The following is a 22979-nucleotide window of genomic DNA, read 5'->3' on the forward strand; positions in this document are numbered from 1 at the left end:
AAGAAAGAAAGAAAGAAAGAAAGAAAGAAAGAAAAAGAAAAGAAAACTAACATTCCAAAAACAGATTATAACTTGTCTCATTTTACATCCCTTACAGGCCTTCTAAGTTTTGGGCACACTACAAAATTTGTTCCACTGAATACTCTTAATACAGGGTCACAACCATGACTACCAACATATCCCTGCCTCTTTATGAACAAAACTGTATGTTTTTAAATAATGAATATCATCACACTCTTCCAGAAAATATTTCTTAGAGTAATGCAAATGTGTTATCCTGCTCTGACAGGTAGCAAACAAGTGAGATTTGGTATTGGATCCATAAATAAGACAACGCTATGTGGTCAGGCACTCTCCACAGTAAATTAGTGGACTTTCATTAACCATAAGAAGAAGAGATTGCAAAATATCAAAAAAAACTTACAGTAAGCTCTTAAAACAGACAATCATTGCCTCTTCTTTAGAAATTGACACTCAAAAAAATTAAATTCTTCAATAATACTATCTGGGTCATGGGGTGAGAGTGAGGTGTGAGGGGAAAGAGGAAAATCAACATGTTTAGAAACTCAAAATTATAAACCATTCTTGAAAAAATTAATTCCAGAAAATGTAGAGGAAGCAAAACTATTATTTCCAGAAAACAGCACCAATCAATGTCTTCAGTGACCTCATCACTGTGCATAAAAGCCAAAGTTTCTTACCCAGCCAAAAGTGGTTGAGGGAAGAATCTAATCCTGATTTATTTTTTTTTTCTGTTTTGTTTTTTTTCCAGTACTGGGAATCAAACTCACGACTTCGTGCTTGCCAGGCAAGTGCTATGCTGCTGAGCTAAATCCCCAGCCCCCTGATTTATTTTTTGATAAAATTTTCTGAGTCAAGTTTTGTGAAAGTATCAGTAAATGATGGATGGTAGAATCTTAGAGTTTTGGGAAAGGACACTGGGACTGTGGTGACACTCTGTGAGTGTGCAATGGACTAAAATGTTTGTATCCTCCCAAAAAGTCACTGTTGACTTAACCTGTAATGTGATAGTATTGGGAGGCTGGGCTTCTGGGAGGTAACTGAATCATGAAGGGAGAGCCCTAATGAGTGGGATTTGCTCCCTTATAAAAGAGACTCCAGAAAAGTTTCTTTCCACAGTGTGAAGAAATAAGGAGAAATGGGCAGTCTATAACCTTAATAGATCCATCACCAGCATCTGACTTTGCTGACATCCTCAGAATTCAACTTCGAAAACAATGGGAAATAAATTTTGGTTGTTTGTGATCTACTCAATCTATGCTATTTTGTTATAGAAATCTGACCTGATTAAGGTAGGGTGCAAAGGGAGATTCTCAGGTAGCATCTCAGTGATCCTAGAAGACATAGCCTCTTCCTTAGAGGACCAATCATCACATTCTTAAGTGTATCTGAATAATGGGGTTGGCAACTCTAGACCTGGCCTATCTTGATAAATAAGAATTTATTGAAGCACAGCCGCCACCATTTGCTCACTACAGTTTATGGCTATTTTCATGCCAAAAGAGCAGAATTGAGTAGTTGTGACAGCGACAATCTGTCCCTCGTGGTCCTATGTATTTACTATGTGGCCTTTTACAGGAAAGTTTGCCAATTCCTACCCTAAGTGGCATGAGAATTTCTTCTTTGACATCAGCATGACAGGGTTTCCAAAAATATGTTTGTAGTTTCACAACAAAGCCATAATTGACAGAAATCAAGTAGATTTTTTTCAAAGCCGAAGGAAGCTCCTCATTACATCAAAAGCCAGGAAGTGAAATAGAAAATGCAGGATACACCCACTTTTCTAACCATGCACTTCAGGCTGTCTCACACAGCAGAGGAGGCGGTTACCTTTTAGTAACGGGTTCCAAACTTTTGTTAGGAAATAGGACAAAGGAGACACTTAAGAAGTGGACAGGATGCACCTAAAGCAGCCCATGTACTAAACACTTTCAGTTGTTATTAAAGACAGAGGAAAACAGATATCCATGGCTTCCATTTTCATTTCCTTAAATGTTCAGCTTATTCTTGCATCAATGAAAATCAAAAAAGTACATATTTACATTTTTGATGAGCGTAAGATGCAGAAGAGATTTAATCAAAGCAAATTAGGAGTCTAATTAATGCAATCAGCATTAGGTCGTGCAAATATTGCCATTGAATGCCATCGTGCAAAGTTGGTGACAGTGATTTGGGCTACTAGAAGCTTTATTCCTCTCTTATAAGAATAAAACCGAGAGGGGAGAGACAGAAACTGAATGCCAAGTCCATAGTTGGATCGTTGTTCCTATGCTTAACATTTCTTATGAGTCATTTAATAACCCTATCAAAGGTATCTTTTTGAGGTAAATTCTCAATGCACTGTATTCTGTCAAAGTTCCAGAGGCTCCTTTCTGGACAGTGCTATTTCATGGTAATATTGAAATGGGTAGTGGATATGCATTATGTTTAATTTTTTCAGTAAAAATGAGAAGTGGTAAATTAATTCTTTCTAGCTTTAAGGCTATCACAAAGTACAGTAAGTTATTAAACAAAATCTTAGTAGCCTAATAGAAAAAATTCATAGAAACAAAAAACCATGTTTTTCACCTCTCAATAGTATTATTTTGATTATTTTACGTTTTGAGTTTGTAAAACATCAGCCACCACAATAACTGCTCGAGTTCAACTGTATTTTATTTTGGTCTCATCCAATGATATAGCTGTATAATTTATTTAACAGTGCAAATTAGAACCAACCAATTGATTAAGGATTTAAAATAAATCATATGGATACCAGGAAAACATTGTGGCCAAAATGCAGTCTCTATACTGTAGCACTGTGTGCAGTAAATCTAATAGGCTTGTCATAAGCAATATCAGCATGACATTTATAAGGAGTCTCTGTGGATTTCCTTTTCCTTTTTTTCTTTTTAGCAGTGCTAGGGATTGAATCCAGGGCCTTGTATATGCCAGACTAGCACTTTATATTGAGCTACATTCCCAGTCTCTGAGGATTTTATAGTATCTGAACTCTTTTTCAGATTTATGAGAGATGTCCAAACACACACTATAATGAGCTTTAATTGGTTTTATTGTCTATATTTCATTGAAAAATCATGCATGTGATGTGATTGCTAGGAAACTTGTATTGCCAAAACAATTGTATTTGTACCTGCACACATGCATTTGTGTGTATGTGTGTGTTCTTATACGTTCAGCCTCTTGACTTATGTCTTAAATCTCCATCATAGGCAATCTTGACTACATTAAAATTTCCTTTATGTATAAAAGACTGGCAGCAACACCTCTCAAATTTATACCTACAAAATATTGGAGATATGCATATTTAAATATTCACTTCTGTACCATGCTTTTTGCTGATAATTCTGCCAGTAGCTAACCATACATCAAATGTCTTCAAAATTTCTTTAGTATGATAAAGATCCTTGAATTTTAAGTAATGATCACTTGATAAATAACTTTCCAAAATTGCTTTACAAGGATGAGAAAAGTTGGACATTGGCACTCAGTAGGAGTCACACAGATAGGCAACAATGCTCTTTTGTCCCATATCCCATTCCTTCACACGATGGCTTCAATGCTCAGCCCCACTCACCATTGTAGTTTCTGCTATTGACCCAAAGCTGTTGATAAATATGTTGCAGGTAACATTTACAGGAGGCCCTGCAAGTTGAACAATAGAAAATTTGACAGGTTGTGTTCATGGCATAACTGAGTTATGTTTTTCTCTTGCGATGGCATTGTAGCACTTACCATGGTGGTCTCTGTGACTGATCCAAAACTGTTGATAAAAATATTGCAAGTAACGTTTACTGGAGGACCTGCAGAATGCAATAAGAATATTGCAATAGACATTGAAGCAAAAATACAGCTCCATCAACATCACGGCAAATGGCTAGAGATGTAAATAAAGTAGTGGTGAGATTGCAAAAAATGGTTTTACACAGAGATGCATAATAATAACCTTTGTAATAGTATTTCAGGTAATGATGGCTAAGCAATGGTAACTTACCCTGAAAAATTTTGAATTTGGAAGATACAAGCCAAGACAATTTAATTAAATTCATAAGCATACCTTGCTATTATCATAACCCTTTTGTTGGATGGCTTCCTCTGACCTTAGGATCAATACTGCAGTTATCAACAATGAGAGATGAAATAGCCTGGTTCATGAAGTCAAATTGGAGCTGCATTTTGGATTACGGATGGGTCAGGATCATTCATCTCCTTTGGTTGACCAAATTTTAAATCAATGTATTGCATTGATTCTGTTGACACCTCTGAATTTACCCTTTTCTTTATAGATTGTGACCCCAATGAAAAATGGTGTGCAGAAATATAAAACAAAGAAAATTAACGTATTTTAAGACAGAAACACAAACAACAATGTCACTTAATGTCCATACTGTAGGCTAAGTAAATGTGGTGTAAGGAAGGACTGTTGCATTTTAGATGTGCCTTGACCAGAGTCTACTTCTTTCTCCAGAGACCCAAAGACTACCCTGACTCCAGCTTGCTTTTCCTCCCACCTTTCATCAATAGGTGAATGACTGATGATTCTCTGCTTCATGGGAAATATGTTTATTGCCTGCATGGAGTTTTCTCCTAATGCTTTGCAAGATAAGAAAATACTGCCATGAACCATTTATTTACTCACTGCTTTCCCTACAGAAATTTGTCTCTCTTCATTCAACAAAAACTGAGCAGACCAGTGTAAGCAACACCCGAGTTGGCTCTGTACCAAACCAGCTGGTGGGATTTGAATAAAGAGGAGTTTGGCTTAAGGCCTCCCTCAAAGGCTGGTAGTAAAAACATGAGTTGTGGCCATACAACATTTTTAAACTGTTCAAGTCCAAGTTGAGTTCTTGAGATGAGGGAAAGAAACTTGTGATAAAACACTGTATAAGAACCCAGGCAAGATATTCTGGTAAACAAAGGAGCAAGGTATTGTGGTAAAAGACATGACAGTTGTTTTTCTTTATAATTCAATTCACTTTGTTTTAATTTAAAAATTGGGGTTTTGTCCGGGCATGGTGGCACACGCCTGTAATCCCAGTACTCATGAGACTGAGGCAGGAAGATCATTTCAAGTTCCAGGCCAGCCTGGGCTACAAAGTGAGCTCAAGGCCAGCCTGAACTGCATAGCGAGACCCTGTCTCAAAAAGACAAAAAACTAAAAATAAAAAAATAAAAATTGGGTTTTTAAAATGTTTGCAGGCATAGAATCAGAGGCCTCCAAGTCTTCTGTTTTAGCATCTGCCAAGATTTCTTCTCTATTGTCACTTCTTATCTGCTTGATTTTGTTTTTGTCTTTTGGTTACTCAAAAGAAAAAAATAAAAAGTCAGTGAGTCTCCTTATGGCCATATAATTCTTTTCTATTAAAATGATGTTTTTCTTCTAATAAGAAATAAATTAGACAAAGCAGAAGCACATTGAGAGGAATTGTATATATTTGCTTTCTCTTCTCTCTTCATGAAGAAATATTTCCTTTTAGATCATCCAATTGAAGCTAGATAAAAATGAATGATAAGAAGAAAGAGGAAAAAGGGAAATGTCATTTTAGTGTTCTTATCCAAGTCACTTTGGAATATCATCACATTTTAACAGGAGGAACTTGAAAACTTAAACCTTGCTTTTCTTGTGTTGTTCATTATCTGTTTGACTGATCCAACTGCCTTGGGAGCATTTAGAAGGCTGGGTCATACCATCATTTATTTGTTTTTATCCATTCCAGAGGTGGAAGTGTGAGTACAGAGCGAGACTCAAAATATTTTAAGCTATCATGTCTTGACACTCTGTTTTAAGCATATTAAAAATTATCTAACTGAATCATCAAAAAAGGGGAATCTTTTTCTTTTACTGCTCCAGATAATGTGTACTAGTAAAGAAACTAGAAATTACAGGAGTTAAATAACATGCTGGAAGTCCTATTGGAATAATTAGAAAAGCAGAGGCTAAATTTATTATACTGACTTCAAAAATCTAAAGTTTAAACTACTTCAGTGCACTGCCTACATTGCATAATATCTTCTCTCTATTCTGACATGCTAATCATGGTATCTTACATTATGTTGTTTCTTGACCCTGTATACAGGACCTCTTCAGTGTGGGGCATTTTGTTTTAAGGTTCTTCTGCACTTATATATAAAACTTTGGAAAGAAAGACTGAGCTGTTTTTATGTGGTGGGTTAGCACATATGTATACTAGAACTGATACAAATTAAAATCTCACTGTGTGCCAATGAGTGCCTTCTTTCATTCCACAATAATTAAGGAATATCATGACCTGCATCTCACAGATGAGTGAAACTGAGGCATAAAGGTAGTTGACTGATTTTTCCAAGATCACAGAGTTTGTAAAAAGCAGGAATTGCTTAATTTGAAGGACATTTTTAAACCCCAGGGTAAAATTCCCATGACCAACAGAATTACCCTAATAATAGAGGCTACCTAAATACGGGACTTGACCTGTATGTTCTTCCCAGTAAGTGATAGAATTGTGTCTTTTTTTCACCTATAAGCGTTATCCTGATGTATGCTAGTGAATCAGTGTTGCAGCCCAGTGTCCTAGTCACTTTCCTCATTGCTGAGGCACAATACTCCACACCCACAACTTAAAGGAGCAAAGATTTATTTTCGCTAAGGTTTTCAGTCTGCTGGCTCCTCGGCAGTATAACCTGACAGAGGGGCATAGCAGAGGAGAAGCTGCTCATGACACAGCCATGAGAGTGAGTGATGGGGGAGCTGAGAAGGGAGATAGGCCCTTTCAAGTCACTCCCCCAGGGATCCTCCTCTTCTGACCAGACACCACTGCCTAACAGCAAGTCAGCTACAATGCCCCCATAAGGCAATCCTTCCAACAGCCCTGCTATGGGTGCTGAGGCTCTTGGGAGACATCTAGATATAAAGCAAACATCCAACAGTCTGCTCAAGTGTTCTGATTAACAAGAACATGTTCTTACACATGATCCCAAATGAATAAATGTATTCTGTGAAATGTAGAAATAGTTTGTACTAGTTAACCTCCTCTAATTGATTTTTCCCAAAGTAATGATATTCCAAGTTCAGTTGGATGAGAATTTGACTAGGAAAAAAATTATGTGAACATCTACTATCTCATATTATTGTCTTTTCCTTCCTTCTTTTCTACCCTGTCTCCCCTTTCTCACTCCTCCCTCCCTCCTTCTCTTTCTCTTATTCTCTTCCTCTGCTTTTCCTTTATTTTTTTTTCTTTTGTTCTTATGGGATAGAGTGATCATCTCATAACTCAGTTTAAAGGAGTTGCACTGAATTCATGGATCACTTTGGGTAGTTTTGACATCTTAACAATTTTTAGTCTTCCTACTCATGAACATAAAATGTCTTTTCACATTTGGGGCCTTTATTAAAATCTTTTCAGTGATTTTTTTACTTCTTTTATTTAATTTATTCCTAAGTATTTTAGTCTTTTAGATACCATTATAAATGGAATTGGCTTTCTTAAATTCATTTTCAGATTGCTCTTTTCAACCGTATAAAACACAACTGATTTCAACTTAACTGAGTTCACTTATTAGCTCTAATAATTTTTTTGGATTCTTTAGAATTTTCTATGTATTTGACCATGTCATTTATGAATATAAATAGTTTTACTTCTTCCTTTAGAGTTTGTATATCTTAGTTTGCCTTGTTTAATTGCTCTGTGTAAAATTTCCAATGCAATACTGAATAGCACTGGTGAAAATGGGCATCCTATATTTGAGCATGCCTCTTATAGATAGCTAATAGTTGAATCACATTATTAGTGGTGGGTCTTTATAAATGTCCTTCATCATGCTGAGGAAATTCCTTTCTGTTTTGAATTTTACGAATTTTTTTATCATGAAAGGATGTTCAATTTTTTAAATGCCATTTTTTGTCAACTGAGATGAGTATGTTTTTTCTTCATTCTATTAATATAATGTACTACTTTGATAACTTTTAAATAGTGAATCATCTTTATATTCCTGAAATACGTCTTAATTGGTCATGGTGTGCTATTTCATATGGCTTGCTAATATTTTGTTGAAGATTTTTGCATCCATTGTCATAAGGGATTTTGGTTTGTGATTTTCTTTTCTTGTTGTGTCTTTATCTGACTGTGAAGTCAAGGTAGTGGTAGCCTCATAAAATGAGTTAGAAAGTATTTTCTCATTGTCTACTTCCTGGAAAAGTTTAAGAGTGATTGGTGTTAATTCTGTAAATTATTAGTAGAACTGAACTTTTCTTTGTTGGGAGAATTTTGATTGCTGCTTCAGGCTCATTACTTGCTATATATCTGTTAAGATTTCTATATTCCATCTTGAACCAGTTAGGTAATTAATGTATTTCTAGGGGTTTCTTTTGTTTGTTTGCTCCACCTATGTTACCTAACTTGTTCATAGTCTTGTGCAATTCTTTTTCTTTTTCTAATATCAGTAATTAATTCTGATTGCAATTGTTTGAATCTTCTTTTTTTTCTTTGCCAATATAGGGAAATGTTTGTCAATTTTGTTGATATTTGAAAGAACTAACTTTTGCAATTGTTATTCACCAATTATTTTTCTTTCCTCTACTTTATTCTTTTCGCCTATGAGCACTGTTATTTATTTCCTCTGTAAGCTAAGGGTTTCGTTTGCTCTTCTTTGGTTCCTTATGGTATATGAGTAGGTTCTTATTTCAAGAACTTTTTTTAATGCAGACATTCACATTGTAATTTTCTGCCTGAGCACCACCTTCTGTTCATCCCATAAATTCTAGTGGTTTTTGTTTTGTCTTTATTCATCTTTAATTTCCCTATGATTTCTTTTTGTTTTTTTGATTTACAGGTTAAAATTTATTGACTTCCAAATATTTGTGGTTTTTCCAGTTTTCCTTCTATTATTGATTTATAGCTTTATCCGCTATGGTTGGAAAAGATCATTTTAATAATTTCAACTTTTAAAGCTTATTAAGACTTATTTTGTGGACCAACATTTCATCTTTTCTGGACATTATACGCTTAAGAAGAATGGGTAGTGAACTGTTCCTGGTGTAATGTTCTGTATGCATCTGTTAGGTCTAATTCGTTCAGATTGGTGTTAATATCTTCATTTTCCTTACTGATCTATCTGTCTGTCTATCTGTCTATCTACCTATCATTTCTATCTCTCTCATCTATCTATCTATCCATCCATCCATCCTATTCATTATTGAAAAATCATATATTGAACTCTCCAATTGTTATTGTAGAATCTCTCTCCATCAAATATGCCAATATCTGCTTTGTCTCCATCAAATATGCCAATGTCTGTTTTATATATTTCAGAACTGTGCTGAAGGTTATTAAAAAGTTTAATCAACCTTTAGAATTTTGCACGTAAATTAATGCTAACATTAGAGGTAATGAGTCAATCAATATATAGAATAGGAAGTAAAACCCTGAATTTAATCATTCTGTTTGGTTTCCTCACTGGATAATAATTAGAGTTGGAATTAGTGTTGGTTCAAGGAAAATGTCAAATAGGATTAGCTGTATGGTGGAAAATGTCATAATTAAAAATACTTGTAAAAAGGTCAATACTGAAATATATACTTGCATATGTTTATGATTGTTCTATATTCTTGATAAGTTGATTCTTTTATCAATGTATGCCACTGTCCTTAAATATTCTTTTTATGTATCATTTATGTTGACTGTATTAAAATACTCTTGTGGCCAGGTAATGTGGCATATTCTTGTAATACCAGCACTCGGGAGGCTGAGGCAGGAAGATCATTTTGAGTTCAAAACCAGCCTGGGCTACAAAGTGAACTAAAGGTCAGCCTGAACTGCGTAGCGAGACCCTGTCTCAAAAAGACAAAAAAATCTTGCTAACATATATGCATTTATATATATATATATATATATGGTATAATATTTGTATTGACCAAGCTTTTCTTCTTTGTTTTAGGGTAGGATCTTGCTATGTGGTTGAGCCTTGAACTTGTGGTGATCTTCCTGCCTCAGCTTTCCAAGTGCCCAGATTACACGTTTATACCACCATGCCTGAAGATTAAAGATTTCTAAATTAACAATAAATGTTATTTTTTTATCATTTTATTGGTGCATGCTTCTAGTATATAAAATAATTAAGAAAAAATGTTATTTTTTAAAAAGTTATATTTAAAAATAAACATCAGGACAGCATAGGAGATCATGTGTAACACCAAGACAATGAAGCCTTAATTTTTAGTTTTGCCCCAGTTATTTTCCAATATTATTTTAAATTGAAAGACTCCTTGACAGACAAGAACCATCTTCGAGTTCCAGGATGAAAATGTTATGTTTTCTTCTCATGTCACAAGCAGACGAGACTCATATTTTCATTTTGCATTTAATTTCTTGTAAATAATGTAACATATCTTCATGTACCACAAAAATTGCTTCAGCGTGGGGCCTTTGGATGGAAATGGAATATTAACTGTATATATTTGTTTTATGTAGAAATTAAACTTCCTTTGAAATGAGATTTTGTATAGCAGAAAGTTCTTGCAATTAGCTCAAGAGATAAGAGGAAAATAATCCAGAAGATGTGGAGGTTAGTCTTAGAGGCCTTGTATCATAACACAGGTAAAGATTGCTTTTTTTATGATGGCTTTCTGTGTTGCATGTTATGTTGATACCGCTGTTAAAGAGAGTCTTGAAAGATGGGAGGATTGCAAAGGGAGGAAATAGCTTTTCATGCCAGAACTCACTTGGTAAGGGCGGATTTGAGGCATCTAATCTGAAGGAATACATTTTAAAGTCATGGTCATAATTAGAAAGAAGCACATGATCTAAATCATTGTATTATTTTAATCTTTTGGAAAATTCACCATGAGTGCCATTGATTCTTCTCTGCAATACAAGGTCAAAAGGTTTTACAAGTCCTACTTCATTCAATTAGTTTGCTGGTACCTGACCTGTGTAAAGGAGAAGCCATTCGGTGGGAAACAAGTTAGACATTTACTGACTCTCATATCCTCATAGTTCAGCAAACCATTTGCTTTGGACCACCCACATCGTCAGACAGTGCAAGTATTTAACACCTAATGCAGTTTAAATATCCAAAGCCAAATGGCAGCTTGTGTAAGTCTTTCCCACTAACAGCTACCAATTGTAACTGCTTCCTTGCAAGGTTGTAGTGTATGGACCGATGGCCACATGACTCAGCCCATGTCAGAGGACCTTGAGAATGCTGGCAAGTTGGTATCTCCACATGTTGTGGATTTCTCCTTGGCCTAAAGATAAAGGCTTGGGACAAGATGGGGTACATCTCATACAGGGTGGTAACCTTTAAAAGAGAAAGAGGATGCTACTAATAGTTACACAGACATATAAGGGATAAACCAGGACTATCTTGAGAAAATCTGGACTTGGGTCATCCTAATAAAAGTATGTTTGAAGGATGGTGACTACTTTTCTATCTTATCTTTCATGCTATCTCTGATTATGACCAACTATGGATTTTGAACAGATTGCTGGAACTCTCTGAATCTGTTAATTCTTCTTTACAATAGGATTTGTGATAAGTATATTGATAGTGATTATGAGAATTAGTAGTAATGTATTGACTGTACATAATATTTAAGAAATTATAGTAGTTATTTATAATGACATTAACTATTGATAGTCAGTACTATCATTGTTACAAGTTCCTTGGATTGTCAAAATTTACCTATGCAAAAGGTATGTCACCAAACTCATTTTTACTATAGAGTAAACTGAAATCTTGAGACTACTGTTTAAATCTTCAAACATCCTCTTATGCTAATCTTTAGAGAAATGAAACCCATATCATCCAATTTTTCTCTCTTTTCTGTCTTCTCTCTGTACAATGTTTTTCATCAGTCCTACAGAACTTCTTGGCAGGGCTCACACACTTCTTACAAATTTCTTCTAGGAATTATACATAAACATTATGTCTGAAGAACCCTTGTAGCCACCATGGGTTTGATATGATTGCTGCTAGCTTCTTGGTTTAAAATTGAGATTCTTAACCTTGGGAACCATTGACATGTAGGACTATATCATTCATTCTTTATTACGAGGAGTTGTTCTAGGAATGCTGGATGTTTAGCAGCATGCCTGGTCTGCACCCACTAAGTACCAGTAGCAATCCCACCACCACAGTCCATGTTATGGCAAATACATGGCCAGGCATTACCAAATGTTCCTTGGGGTGCAAAATTGCCCTCAGTTGAGAACCACTAACTTGCATAAGAAAGGTAAAAATGTCAGGATGGGTGAAAAGTTATTTTATAATGATCAAATTTTATGTAACAATGAAATGAGCTACCGAGCACTGTTTCATTTTGACAAATAAATGCTAGTGTCATAGTAATATACTTCCCAGTATGTCACTCTTATGAAAAAAAAGTCTCATATTTTAAGTGTGGATTTTAAAAATATTTAAATATACTTTGGGTGAAAATATGGAGTTATTGTGAAATGTATACATTTTGTTGGGTTTTTCATAAAGAAATTCAATTTTGAGGCATTTGTTAAAGTCTGTATATTCACATTATAAATCTTTAGTCCTTTATTACATCAACAAATATTTATTGAGTGCCCACTATGCTACCATACTTGGTCTTCTACTGATTATCATGTATAATTAGATGGTGAATTGTAGGGATAAATATAAGAAAATCAGGCATTAAGGACAAGTCAGAAATAATTTTCTTAAAAGCCCTTGAGTCATTCTACACGAAATGTCAAATGAAACAAAGTGTGTCCAACCAAGCATCGCAGAGAGGACATTTCTACTAAGCCTCTTTCTAATACAAGTGAACTGCTGCTTTTTTTGTTCATTACAAGATCATAGTGACCTTAAAGTGGGAGTTTACATTTTAGAAAATTTGGGACACTGTTCTCATTGCAACAAAGTCCATTTCTTGTTTTAAAGATCTCAGAGACTAAGTGGAGCCCTCAGGTTGAAAATAATTTATGAATGTAATCTACATATATTTCTAGTTGTGCTATAATAAAATGTCATCAGATGGAGAACTGCTGGAAAACATAGGATTCTTCCTATCCTGCAACTGCTGTGGATAATAAATAAAGATCCATTTACCCTTAGAAGACAATTTTAAATACCATTTGAAATTAGTTTTGAAATAAAGAGACCTGAGAATTTCTCATGAACCCAAATGACATTTCCTTTCATTTTGGGAAGTGACAAAAATAGAATTAAAGATGACTTTCTCTTGTTAATTAAATCTTCTACTACTTTGTAAAATGAGTAACAAGTTCATTAACTTGTTAGGTCCTGACAAATAGAAAATAGATTTTTTGCATTAATAATTTTTAAAGAAGAAATTCTACTGTGCTTAGGGTTATAATAATGGAATTGGTGGATAGGATCCACACACATATACATGTTTGTTTCCATGTTCCACTCTTCTCTTTTTTCAAAGTCAAATGGTACTTAATTAATTTCTTCATGAGTCTCTCCATCTGAATATCGGCTCTCTTGGCATTTCCATAGCCCGATCACCCTTACCGTGTATTATAATCACGTATATTTGTCTAATCTTTTCATGCTCTACACAGGCACAATTCCTATCTGATTCATTGTTATGCTTCTTTAGGCAGTCAGTCTAGTTCTGAGCACATATAGATACTGAGCAAATGCACAGTGTGTACTATTGATCATATAAGGTTTTTGTGTAAGCAAACATCAGTGACATGCCAGGAAACCTGATATAGAACTATTTTCAATAGAAGGCATCTTAACTCCTTCAGTTGGCTTCCATCCATTCAGCTTCAAAGCGTTGTTCACTCAATAAACAATTTAAGGGGCTGATCATGTAACTCGGTGGAAGAGTAAGTGCTCAGCATGTGTGAAAGGCTCTGGGTTCAACCTATAGCACCACAAAAACGTAATTCACTTAAATCAGTTGTCTTACCCAAGCCTATGAGCTCAGAAACAAATTGTTTGTCATCTCTTCAGAGCACTCAGCAAAATGAGGAAAGTATGACAAAAACATGAGAGCCGACAATGAGAAGCATGTTCATGTGCTCCTTCAAAGCCACTACCATGCTGTCCTGTTTGATGTGGGGATCAGGACATTTCCTGTCTGTTGCCCTCCCTTCTAAAATCATCCCTCACCAGTGCACCATGGAATAATGGGAAAAACTCATAAACATCAGGAACGAGAACTGGGTTTACATTCTGACTCTGCTATTTACTATTTATGTGACCCTGTGTAGGCCAACTCATTACACTGGGTTCTAGCCTTCTCATTTATGAAAGGTGAGATATCTTCTTTCAGGTTCACTGAGAGAACTGCATGAGACTGTGTCAAATTCCAGCTATTTCTTTCCTCTCACTATCTCCTTCTCCTGTAAGGGAGGGACCTTCTTCTCAAACTTGGAAATTTTCCATTTTTGGCATTCAGTTGTAATTTTCTTAAGCACCATATTGCTAACCTGCATTTTACTACTTCTGTCCTCCTCACAGCATTAAAGAGTTGGCTTTTTAAAGTATAAATAAACTCTAGGAAAAATCTGATCATCTTGTGGAAGACGGATTACTTTATGAAATCTAACAGTCGTAAGTATAAGGAAAAATACGTTTAAGTGGAAAACCGTGGGTAGTCTATGTAGCACACCCTTCAGTACTATCGAGCTCTAATTCCTTGGGAGCTGTTTTTACAGCAGTTTAAATTATATAAATGATAATCATTCAAAACATTTCTTATTTATAGACACGCAAATTCCACCCTGTAGAGGGCCTAGTGACTTTCTTTCCTTAATATGAACAATGCTAGTTTTGCACCTGTTTTTACGTTCATTTCAATATTCTTGATCGATAAGTCTTTTTGTTCTTTGGAATAAAAAAAATCTTTTCATACTATCTGCTGGTTACTTCATTGATTAATAAGTTAAATAAAATCTTTAATGCACATTAATTTTATTTTTGCACGACAGCCATTATTTTATCTTGTTTTGGAAAATTATCTTCTAATATGTAGTTTTCAGAAAAAAGGATTATTATCCACTGGAAATCTTAGGCTCAGAGCTAATCCTGGAACCATGGATACCTAAATCCTGTTCAAGACCATTGCACTGCACTTTGTATTTAGCTGTCAAAAGAGATCTTAAAGCACTATGTCTACCAATGAACAGTACCTAAACTCTCATTTCCCTTTTCTGTTCCTCTGTGGCTTCCACAAATGGGAACATGTTTTCTCCTTAGGCATTCTGCACCATTTCTCTGAAGGTGAGAAGGTCACCACTGTACTGTTGGGAAACAGGTTTTCTGTGTCAGCAAGAGCACTAAAAATAGAAGACAGAGTTCCGGATATGCCCTCTTCTCTGCTGACAACTAGGACAGCTGCTTCCCTACTGCAAAGGAAAACCCTGGAATCAAGGTGCTTGCTGTATTTGCAAGTGCTCACATTTGATTGATAGGCACCCCCCATGCTTATATAGTATAGTACGTTCATATCTTATCTCATGTTGCACCATGTGTCTTTAAAATATAGTATAATTAAAAAGGCATTTATTACACTCTTATTGTACATGGTGTGCTTACAGGACCTAGGTCAAAGTAGTTTGTTAGGACTCTGAATAATACACTGGAAGGGAACTGGGGAAATGAAACAGGGTAGGTAAGGGAGACAGGAAAAGATGTGTTAATAAGTTCATTACCCTGGGATGATAAATGCATCTCTATCCCATAACAACTGTGGAAGCCACTATTAATCATTAGATGAGCGTACTCTCAGGAGAAATTAACTCTTAACTTCTGGTCTGCCACAAGAGTGGGCAAAATGGCTTGGGTTAAAGAAAGCCCTCAAGCAAAGGAAAGGACCTGCTGCCATTTGGAAGTTAGATTGTGTAATAACATAGTAAGGAATTGGGAATATGTGTGAAATGCTGATACTGGTGCCTTATACCAAATATACTTCATCCCTTCATTCAATAAACATAATCTGTGATGAGACTGCAATGGGATATGATAATATGAATGATGATATGAAAATGGGATATGATAATAAGAATGGATTTTTAAAAGAATGTGTTAAAGGAAGCAATGAATTGTGCAGGTGGAAGGCGAAAGGACAGGGGAAATTTCACTGAAGCAGCGTTATGGTTTAGATAAAAAATGACCCCCTCCCCCTAAACACTCTTGCACGCAGAGCGTGGCTTTTGGATGGTGAGTGGTCATGGGGGTACTACACTCGTCGGTGGATTCGTCCACTAATGAGCTCAGCTGAGGAGTGGAGCCCGGTTAGAGGTTGCTCACTGAAGGGTGACTCTGAAGGGCCTGTCTCCCTCCCACTCCTCACTTCTCTCGCTGCTTCCTGACTGTCATGATGTGAGCAGCTTTCCTCCCTGCAGGCCCTTCTACCGTCCCCTTCCTGCCTCGGAGCCAGCCCATAAGGGACCACAACTGCGGTCCAAGATAAACCTCTCCTTTTGCACATGGTGGGTACCGGGTCCTGTGTCTCAGTGATGAGGAAATGCCTAAGATGCAGAGTTAACATATATTTTCGTATGTGGAGGAGGAAAATATGGTTCTGCTTTATCATAAGTATATATCACTAGCCAAGATGTAATCAGCAATTGAAGACTGAACACATATTATTGTTCTATATTCCATATCCACCATTAAATTTGAAGACCCCTCAATTTTGCATGTTACACTTGAACTCATTGTGTACCCACACTGGCCTGGAACTCACGGCAATCCTCCTGCCTCAGCCTCCTGGAGTGCTGGGATTAAAGGTGTGTTTCACCACATCCAACTGTCAAGAGATTCTTAAAGTGCTGTAGAAACTTCCCTATGCTTGTATCTTGTTGTCATATATTTCTACCTCCACCTCATTGTGAGGGGATCTTTGGTGCTGAGCTGAATAGAGTGTTCCTCCAAGAGTGAGGAAGCCATGTGACCTTCTCTAATTCACCGTCGTTGAGCTCACACTTGAAGTAAAGGAGGTCATTCTCCCACTAGATATCATCACTTCTTCTGGGTTCATGATGACAAGCAGCGTCACCTTTGCTCTTAAGAGGATGATGATTTGAAAACATGACAGTTTAGAGGATCTCCGAAGAAATAGAATGAATTCTATATCGATGATTCTTTCCACTAGAAGCTGGATTTGTTGAGGCATTAAAAAGGCTCAAACTCTTTGTGTTCTGTAACACACAGCAGAGCAGAATTGTAGAAATGAAAACCCTTCGATGAGAAATACCCTAATTCCCAAACTCTCAAGCAATGCAGGTAGAAAGTCTCCCATGTCAAAAGACAAGAATCTTCTTAAGAGCATCTTTGCTCTAGTGGTTAGCCCGCGCTGATGAATACCTCTTCAAACATTCACCTCCACTCATCGGTGCTGTCCATCTGCAAGTCCAGACACTGGTAGCTTGCCCAGGCCGCCATAAACAACAGTACAGTGGTTAAGTAAGAGAGCTCCAGCACCAGACTGCCTGGATTTGACCACCTGCTCTGCCTCTCACATCTATGCCAGCCACAGTGATTCAAAATCTTAGTTTCTAGATCTGGGAAATGGGAATTGAAAACAGCAGTACTTATTCTATTTTATTTTTCTTTTGGTGCCGGGAATTGAACTTAGGAGCTTGCACTTTCCAGGCAGAATATAGCTCGCCGTAACCTCTGAGCTATATTCCTGGCCCCCAACAAGAGTACTTACTGATTTTGTAGGGAACTAATGAGAGCACGGATGTACCCCACTTAACTTGTTGCCTGTCACGTCACGAGGTCACATTGCCTTTGCAAACCCATTCATACTCCACGTCCTCTCATTTTCACTTCTCCCTTGTATTTAAACCATTATCAACTCCCCTTACTCAGAACTTTTAGTCTCCAAGGCATAACTCAGTATATAGCTGGATGATTATGTACGTAAGAGTTAGCTTGTATTGCTCAGATTGTTTTAATGACTGTTATTTTATTTGCTCAGGAAGCAGATGCATTGCTAGAGGACAATAGGTGCTCATCCCTGCTTCTAGAAGTTCTCAAAGTCTCTGTAAGTTAGGCACATCAGACTGTCTCTTCCAAATGTCTTATGATCAATTTGTAAATTGCTACAAAGTTCATTTGACTGTGTACACAGGCAGCATGTACTTGCTCTGCTTAACAAGAAACTAAGTTATTTCAGGGAACGGTCTTCTTAGTTCTGAAAGAATGCTACCCCAGCGAGCAGACCTGAAGCCTTCCCTTCCTTGTTCCCTGAGCAAACTTAGGCTTTTTAAATGTGTTGGAAGGTAATAAAGAGAATAAAATGTAGACCTCAAGCCTCACATTTAGAGTTTTCTCTCACTCTATCCAAATGATTGAGACTGTTAAATGAAAGCATCCCCAGGGCCCAGACCGTCAGTCCCACTGGGAAGTACACTGGAGGACTAGATAAGATTCCAGATGGAAGGGCGTGCTTTTGGTATATTAGAGTCAGCATTTCCTGGGACATGTTTAAATACTTACAAATTTTTACTGCAGTGAGATAGAAAAATGCCTGAAAAATGGCGTTGGGTAGAGACAAAACCACAGTGTGTGCTACCGATGAAGGTAGCAGTCTCTGTGGCCCATCTCCTCTCCTTAGCCACAAACTATCCCCTGCCACCACCACCCCACTCCTGATGTACCAGCTCATTGCAATCCATCCCAAGCAGAAAGCTGTTGGGTGATTGGAGAGAAATCAGCTTTGCTTGTTCATTTAACTATTCATCAAATATTTATAGAGGATTAAAAATGTGCTCAAATTGGGAGTGTAATGTTGAATAATAAACAGATCCTCAGGAAAAAAACACTTCAACGGCCCTTGCAGGCCTCCAGGATCACAAACCCCTAGAATGGCTGTGTAATTAGGAAATGGATACATGTATAACATGAGTTTGGTATACATTTAAAATACAAGTCATTAAGGCCTTTACCTAACCATTTTTTTTTTTTTTTTTTTTTGCTTTTTCTCCGGTACCGGGAACTGAACTCAGCACCTTGCGCTTGCCAGGCAGGCGCTTTGCCACTGAACTAAATCCCCAGCCCCTTACCTAACCATTAATAGTAATAAAGGAGACTGCCTGGATTCAACAGCCAGGTCTTCATCTTTACCACTTTTATTACTGTGAGCAAAACAGCACTTATGTGAACTCCTTTTATATTTCCTTATCTGTAAAATAAAGATAATTACAATTTGCATGTACTTTCTATAAGGTTACTAGGAGGATTAAATAAGTTAAGATGCGAAGTTCTTAGAAGACTGCTTGACACATAGTAAGAACTCAATTAATATAAACTAACAATGTTATTAATAACTATTTCTGGGACCCTACCATGAAAATGATGGATAGATGGACCCTGTGAGGAAGAAAGACCTGATTATGAACGTGTAGTTTAGACCCTGAGTGTCTTTATCTCCCTTCATCCCTTTTCTAAGGATTGTGCATAACACTTTTTGCACTGATCTTCTGGGAATGTTTAAAACACAGATTATACAAAATATTTTCCTAGTCAGCAAGCCAACTGAGAAGTATTTTTGGTAAATCTCTATCCATATGAGTATTTGAAATTTTTACTGCTTTGGGAAAGTCTCTGTGGTGTGTTCCAGTGGCACAGAGAGGACAGGTACCAAAACATCAGAAGCCTGTTAGCTTCCTAGTGACTGCATCCAGGACCAGTATTTGATGGTAGAAGTGGCCTCTTTGGCAGGTAACACAGCTCCTTCCCCAAGAAAGCAAGAAGGTTGGATATGAACTTAGCACTGCTTATCTTCCCTACCATTACAAACTTATTCTCACAGTAAAGAAATGCTATTTTTCTGCAGTGCAAGGATAATCTCTCCGTCTACATTATGAGATTGATTCCGCCTGTCCCCTTAAGAATCATGCTCCAGCATCTGTCCTGTCTCTTATACTGTATGCTCAATCTCTTTTATCTTTATTCTACAAACACCCTATTCTTGTCTTAATTAAAATACGTATATAACACTTACCTCTCCCTCACTCTTTAATCTAATAGCCAATCTTTCTCTTTCTCCTTGGCATTTATCAAAGAAGAATCTACACACTTTCACTCAATTTCTCAAACCTCATTTCTTCTACAACTAGACCAATCTGGGTTTTTGTCTCACTATGCTAGAGAAATCGCTTCTGTGGAGGTCAGAAGTGTCTCACGGACCAACTAAAGGGGCCTTTTCCTTTGGGACTTTCCACTCAGCATTCCTGCAGTACTCAGAAGGGTTGATTTTCTCACCCCCAAAACTCTACTCTTAACACAATGGCTGTGCCTTTTTCAGGTTTTCTTTCAGATTTTCCAGTATTCTCATGTATTTGCTTTTGAGTCTTACTTCCTCCTATTCCTATAATGTATATGTCTACGGAAATCTTATTCCTCTTCTCTCTTCATCCTGCACATTATTGCTTGGTGATCTTACTTAATCTTATAAGTTTTAAGTGACTCCTAGTCCCACATTTCTAGCCCTGATATGTCTTCTTGGCTTGAGAGTAACATTTTTGACATAGCTTACACATTCTTATCTGAATGTGTGGTGGTCACCTCAAATGTCACGTGTGCAAATTTGAATTCATTATCTTCCTCCTCCAGCATCATCTTCCTCTTATATCTCCAGAACACAAAATCAGTCTGCTCCTCTGCTCCAATGGGAACCTTGAGCCAAACCTCACTCTTTCTGTAGGACTCATATCTTGTCTGATGCAGTATGATATTGAAATTAATTTCGAAAATGAACCCTACTTTCTAACTCCATTGCCACTGCCTAAACCTAAATTTTCATCATCTCACTCCTGGGTGAGTATTATGGCACCGTGCTACCTCCCCTTTCCAGTGTATTCTTTGAAAGATATATTGAATTATTTTTTAAAAACCACATCTTGTCCTGCTCCTTTATTCCTTGCAAACCTTGTTTACTTCCCTGCTACCTGTTGTTAAATCTATTCCTTCATAATTGTTCTCACACTCTGACACTAACTCACTTTACTCTCTAACTTCATTTTTTTACTTCCCCCTTTCTTCTAAGTATAATCAGTTTTGGTTAACCCTTCAACTAGCCTTGTTCTTCTCAGACTACCCATGTTCTTTTAGACATGGACACTCCCCTACCTGAAATTCCCTTCTGCACTTACCAAACACCTATTCGTCTGTCAAGATCTCAGAGTTATGGATCTCAGAGTTGCTTCTTTTTCTCCTCTGTGGGTTCAGCTCTCATTTGTCAAGGGCTTTTCAGAAAATGATAAAGATTATCACCATTGGTGGGTGTCTTAGTTGGGCCTTCCAACCGAGCTTTAAAGATTTTTGTTTCATTGACTCACCTGGGAGAATCATGCACCTTGAAAGCTAGTTTCCAATTTTTTATAAAGTTGGAAGAAAACCCTAACAGAGAATTTTGGAGGAGACTTAACCACCCACTAACTGATTGGAGGGCAGTATAAGGACTAAAACAATAAAGTGAACCTGATAATGCCTTAGTAGTCAGAACTTCCTGGAAATTCAGGTGTATCAAATACCCAATGAGTGGGTTGGGTGTCTTGAGCTTATTTCCTAAACACTGTAGACACTGAGTAGGAGAGTTGCCTTAGGCCAGTTTGGGTAGGTAAAATAACACTGTCAAATCCTTTTTCTAGTATTGAGCATGAAAAATAAAGTTTTTTTTTTTATAAATGGGATGCTAGCCCTGAAAAAGTGGTAGAGTCGAAGAAGGTTGGATAGCAAAGTTGCAGATTAAGATGGTGGAAAGTTGACAATTTTCCTTTTACTCATCCTCTTCTTTGTACCTAACACAGTGCCTATGTGCATAATGAATGCTTGTTGAATGTCTATATATGAATGAATCCACTCAACATAAACATTAACTTTCTATGTGAACAGGAAGTACATAAAAGTACATTTAAAGCTAAATTAGATTCAACCTGTGACAGAAAAGTAAATGTGTTTAAAACACATTCAGTAAAGTATTGCACATTGAGAATAAGTACCATTGTCATCATCCTTAATGACCTACATTCCCGACCATCCTAGACTGTATATATCTGGAAAAGGAAGGCAGTGTTTGTCTAGGTCGCGTCTGGCAGCAAAATAACTTTTTCTTTCTCCTAAATAACAAGAACCGTAAATAAAATTCCAGCTGTTTTCCATTCAAGGGAATGCTGTAAAGAGCCAAATGAGATAATGCATAGGAAAGGACTTCATGCATTTTAAATGAATCACAAATATTGGTGGATAATAATTTAATATTTTAGTTCAGTTGCTCATATCTGTGTTTGTTTTAGTACAGATTCTGGGATTAAAGATTTATATTACCAACTTTTTATTTACTTGATAAATGTTTACTGGCTGCCTACCTACTCTCAAATGGTGGAGGTACCATAATGAACAAGATAAACTCAATCTTGGTCTCCTTGAATTGGTGTAGGACTGAAAGAGACAGGGAAACCACAAGATAGACTCAAAACTGAGCATGTAGAAACTGATGGACCTTTCTAGAAAAAATTATGTGAAGGCTGAGGTCTGAAGGATGAGTAGAGAGTAGGCTGGTGGAAAGCGGGCATTGTGTGGTGAAATGGAAGTGCAAAGAACCACAAGCAAAGAGTTGAGGAAGATGAAACAGGGCACTGAGCCTTACAGAGTGTGAGACCTGGTTAGAGATGTGGAATAAAGATTATGAAATGGATAGTACCGATGTTCCATTCAGGTTCCCTGGATCTTTCTCTCTTCTTTTCTCCTTTAACCTCGGTATACTTTGGCTTCCAGTAGCCAGTACTTGTGGTGTTTCACAAAAGACTCTCTAAGACACCAAAGCTCACTTAGTCACCTGAGAAGAGACAGAGGTATCTGAGACATACCCCTAGCCATCTGCACACACCCTGAGGGCAGTTCTTATCCAATAATTGATAGAGATGGGAATAGTAAACTCCAGCTATTTTTTTTCCAGTCAGGGAAACTCTGGGGTGTAGCTTACACTTAAGTTCTCCTAAGGGATCCTGTGCAACCCA

General features: G+C 36.9%; 1 protein-coding gene across 3 annotated transcripts in view; it reads right to left on the reverse strand.

The window, feature by feature from the left end:
- Glra2 (glycine receptor, alpha 2) overlaps positions 1-22979 on the reverse strand; it is a 189716-nt gene that overhangs the window by 144836 nt on the left and 21901 nt on the right. For 2 of the 3 annotated variants that reach the window (XM_005409182.1, XM_013506979.1), the window contains exon 3: positions 3599-3666. In XM_005409182.1, coding sequence (XP_005409239.1) covers positions 3599-3666 — 68 coding nt within the window. Of the gene's footprint in view, positions 1-3598; positions 3667-3756; positions 3825-22979 lie in introns of all 3 variants that reach the window. The other variant, XM_005409181.1, reaches the window with a different exon arrangement.

The sequence above is a fragment of the Chinchilla lanigera genome, unplaced genomic scaffold (genome assembly GCF_000276665.1).
Source record: "Chinchilla lanigera isolate Chin_1 unplaced genomic scaffold, ChiLan1.0 scaffold00118, whole genome shotgun sequence".
Lineage (NCBI taxonomy): Eukaryota > Metazoa > Chordata > Mammalia > Rodentia > Chinchillidae > Chinchilla > Chinchilla lanigera.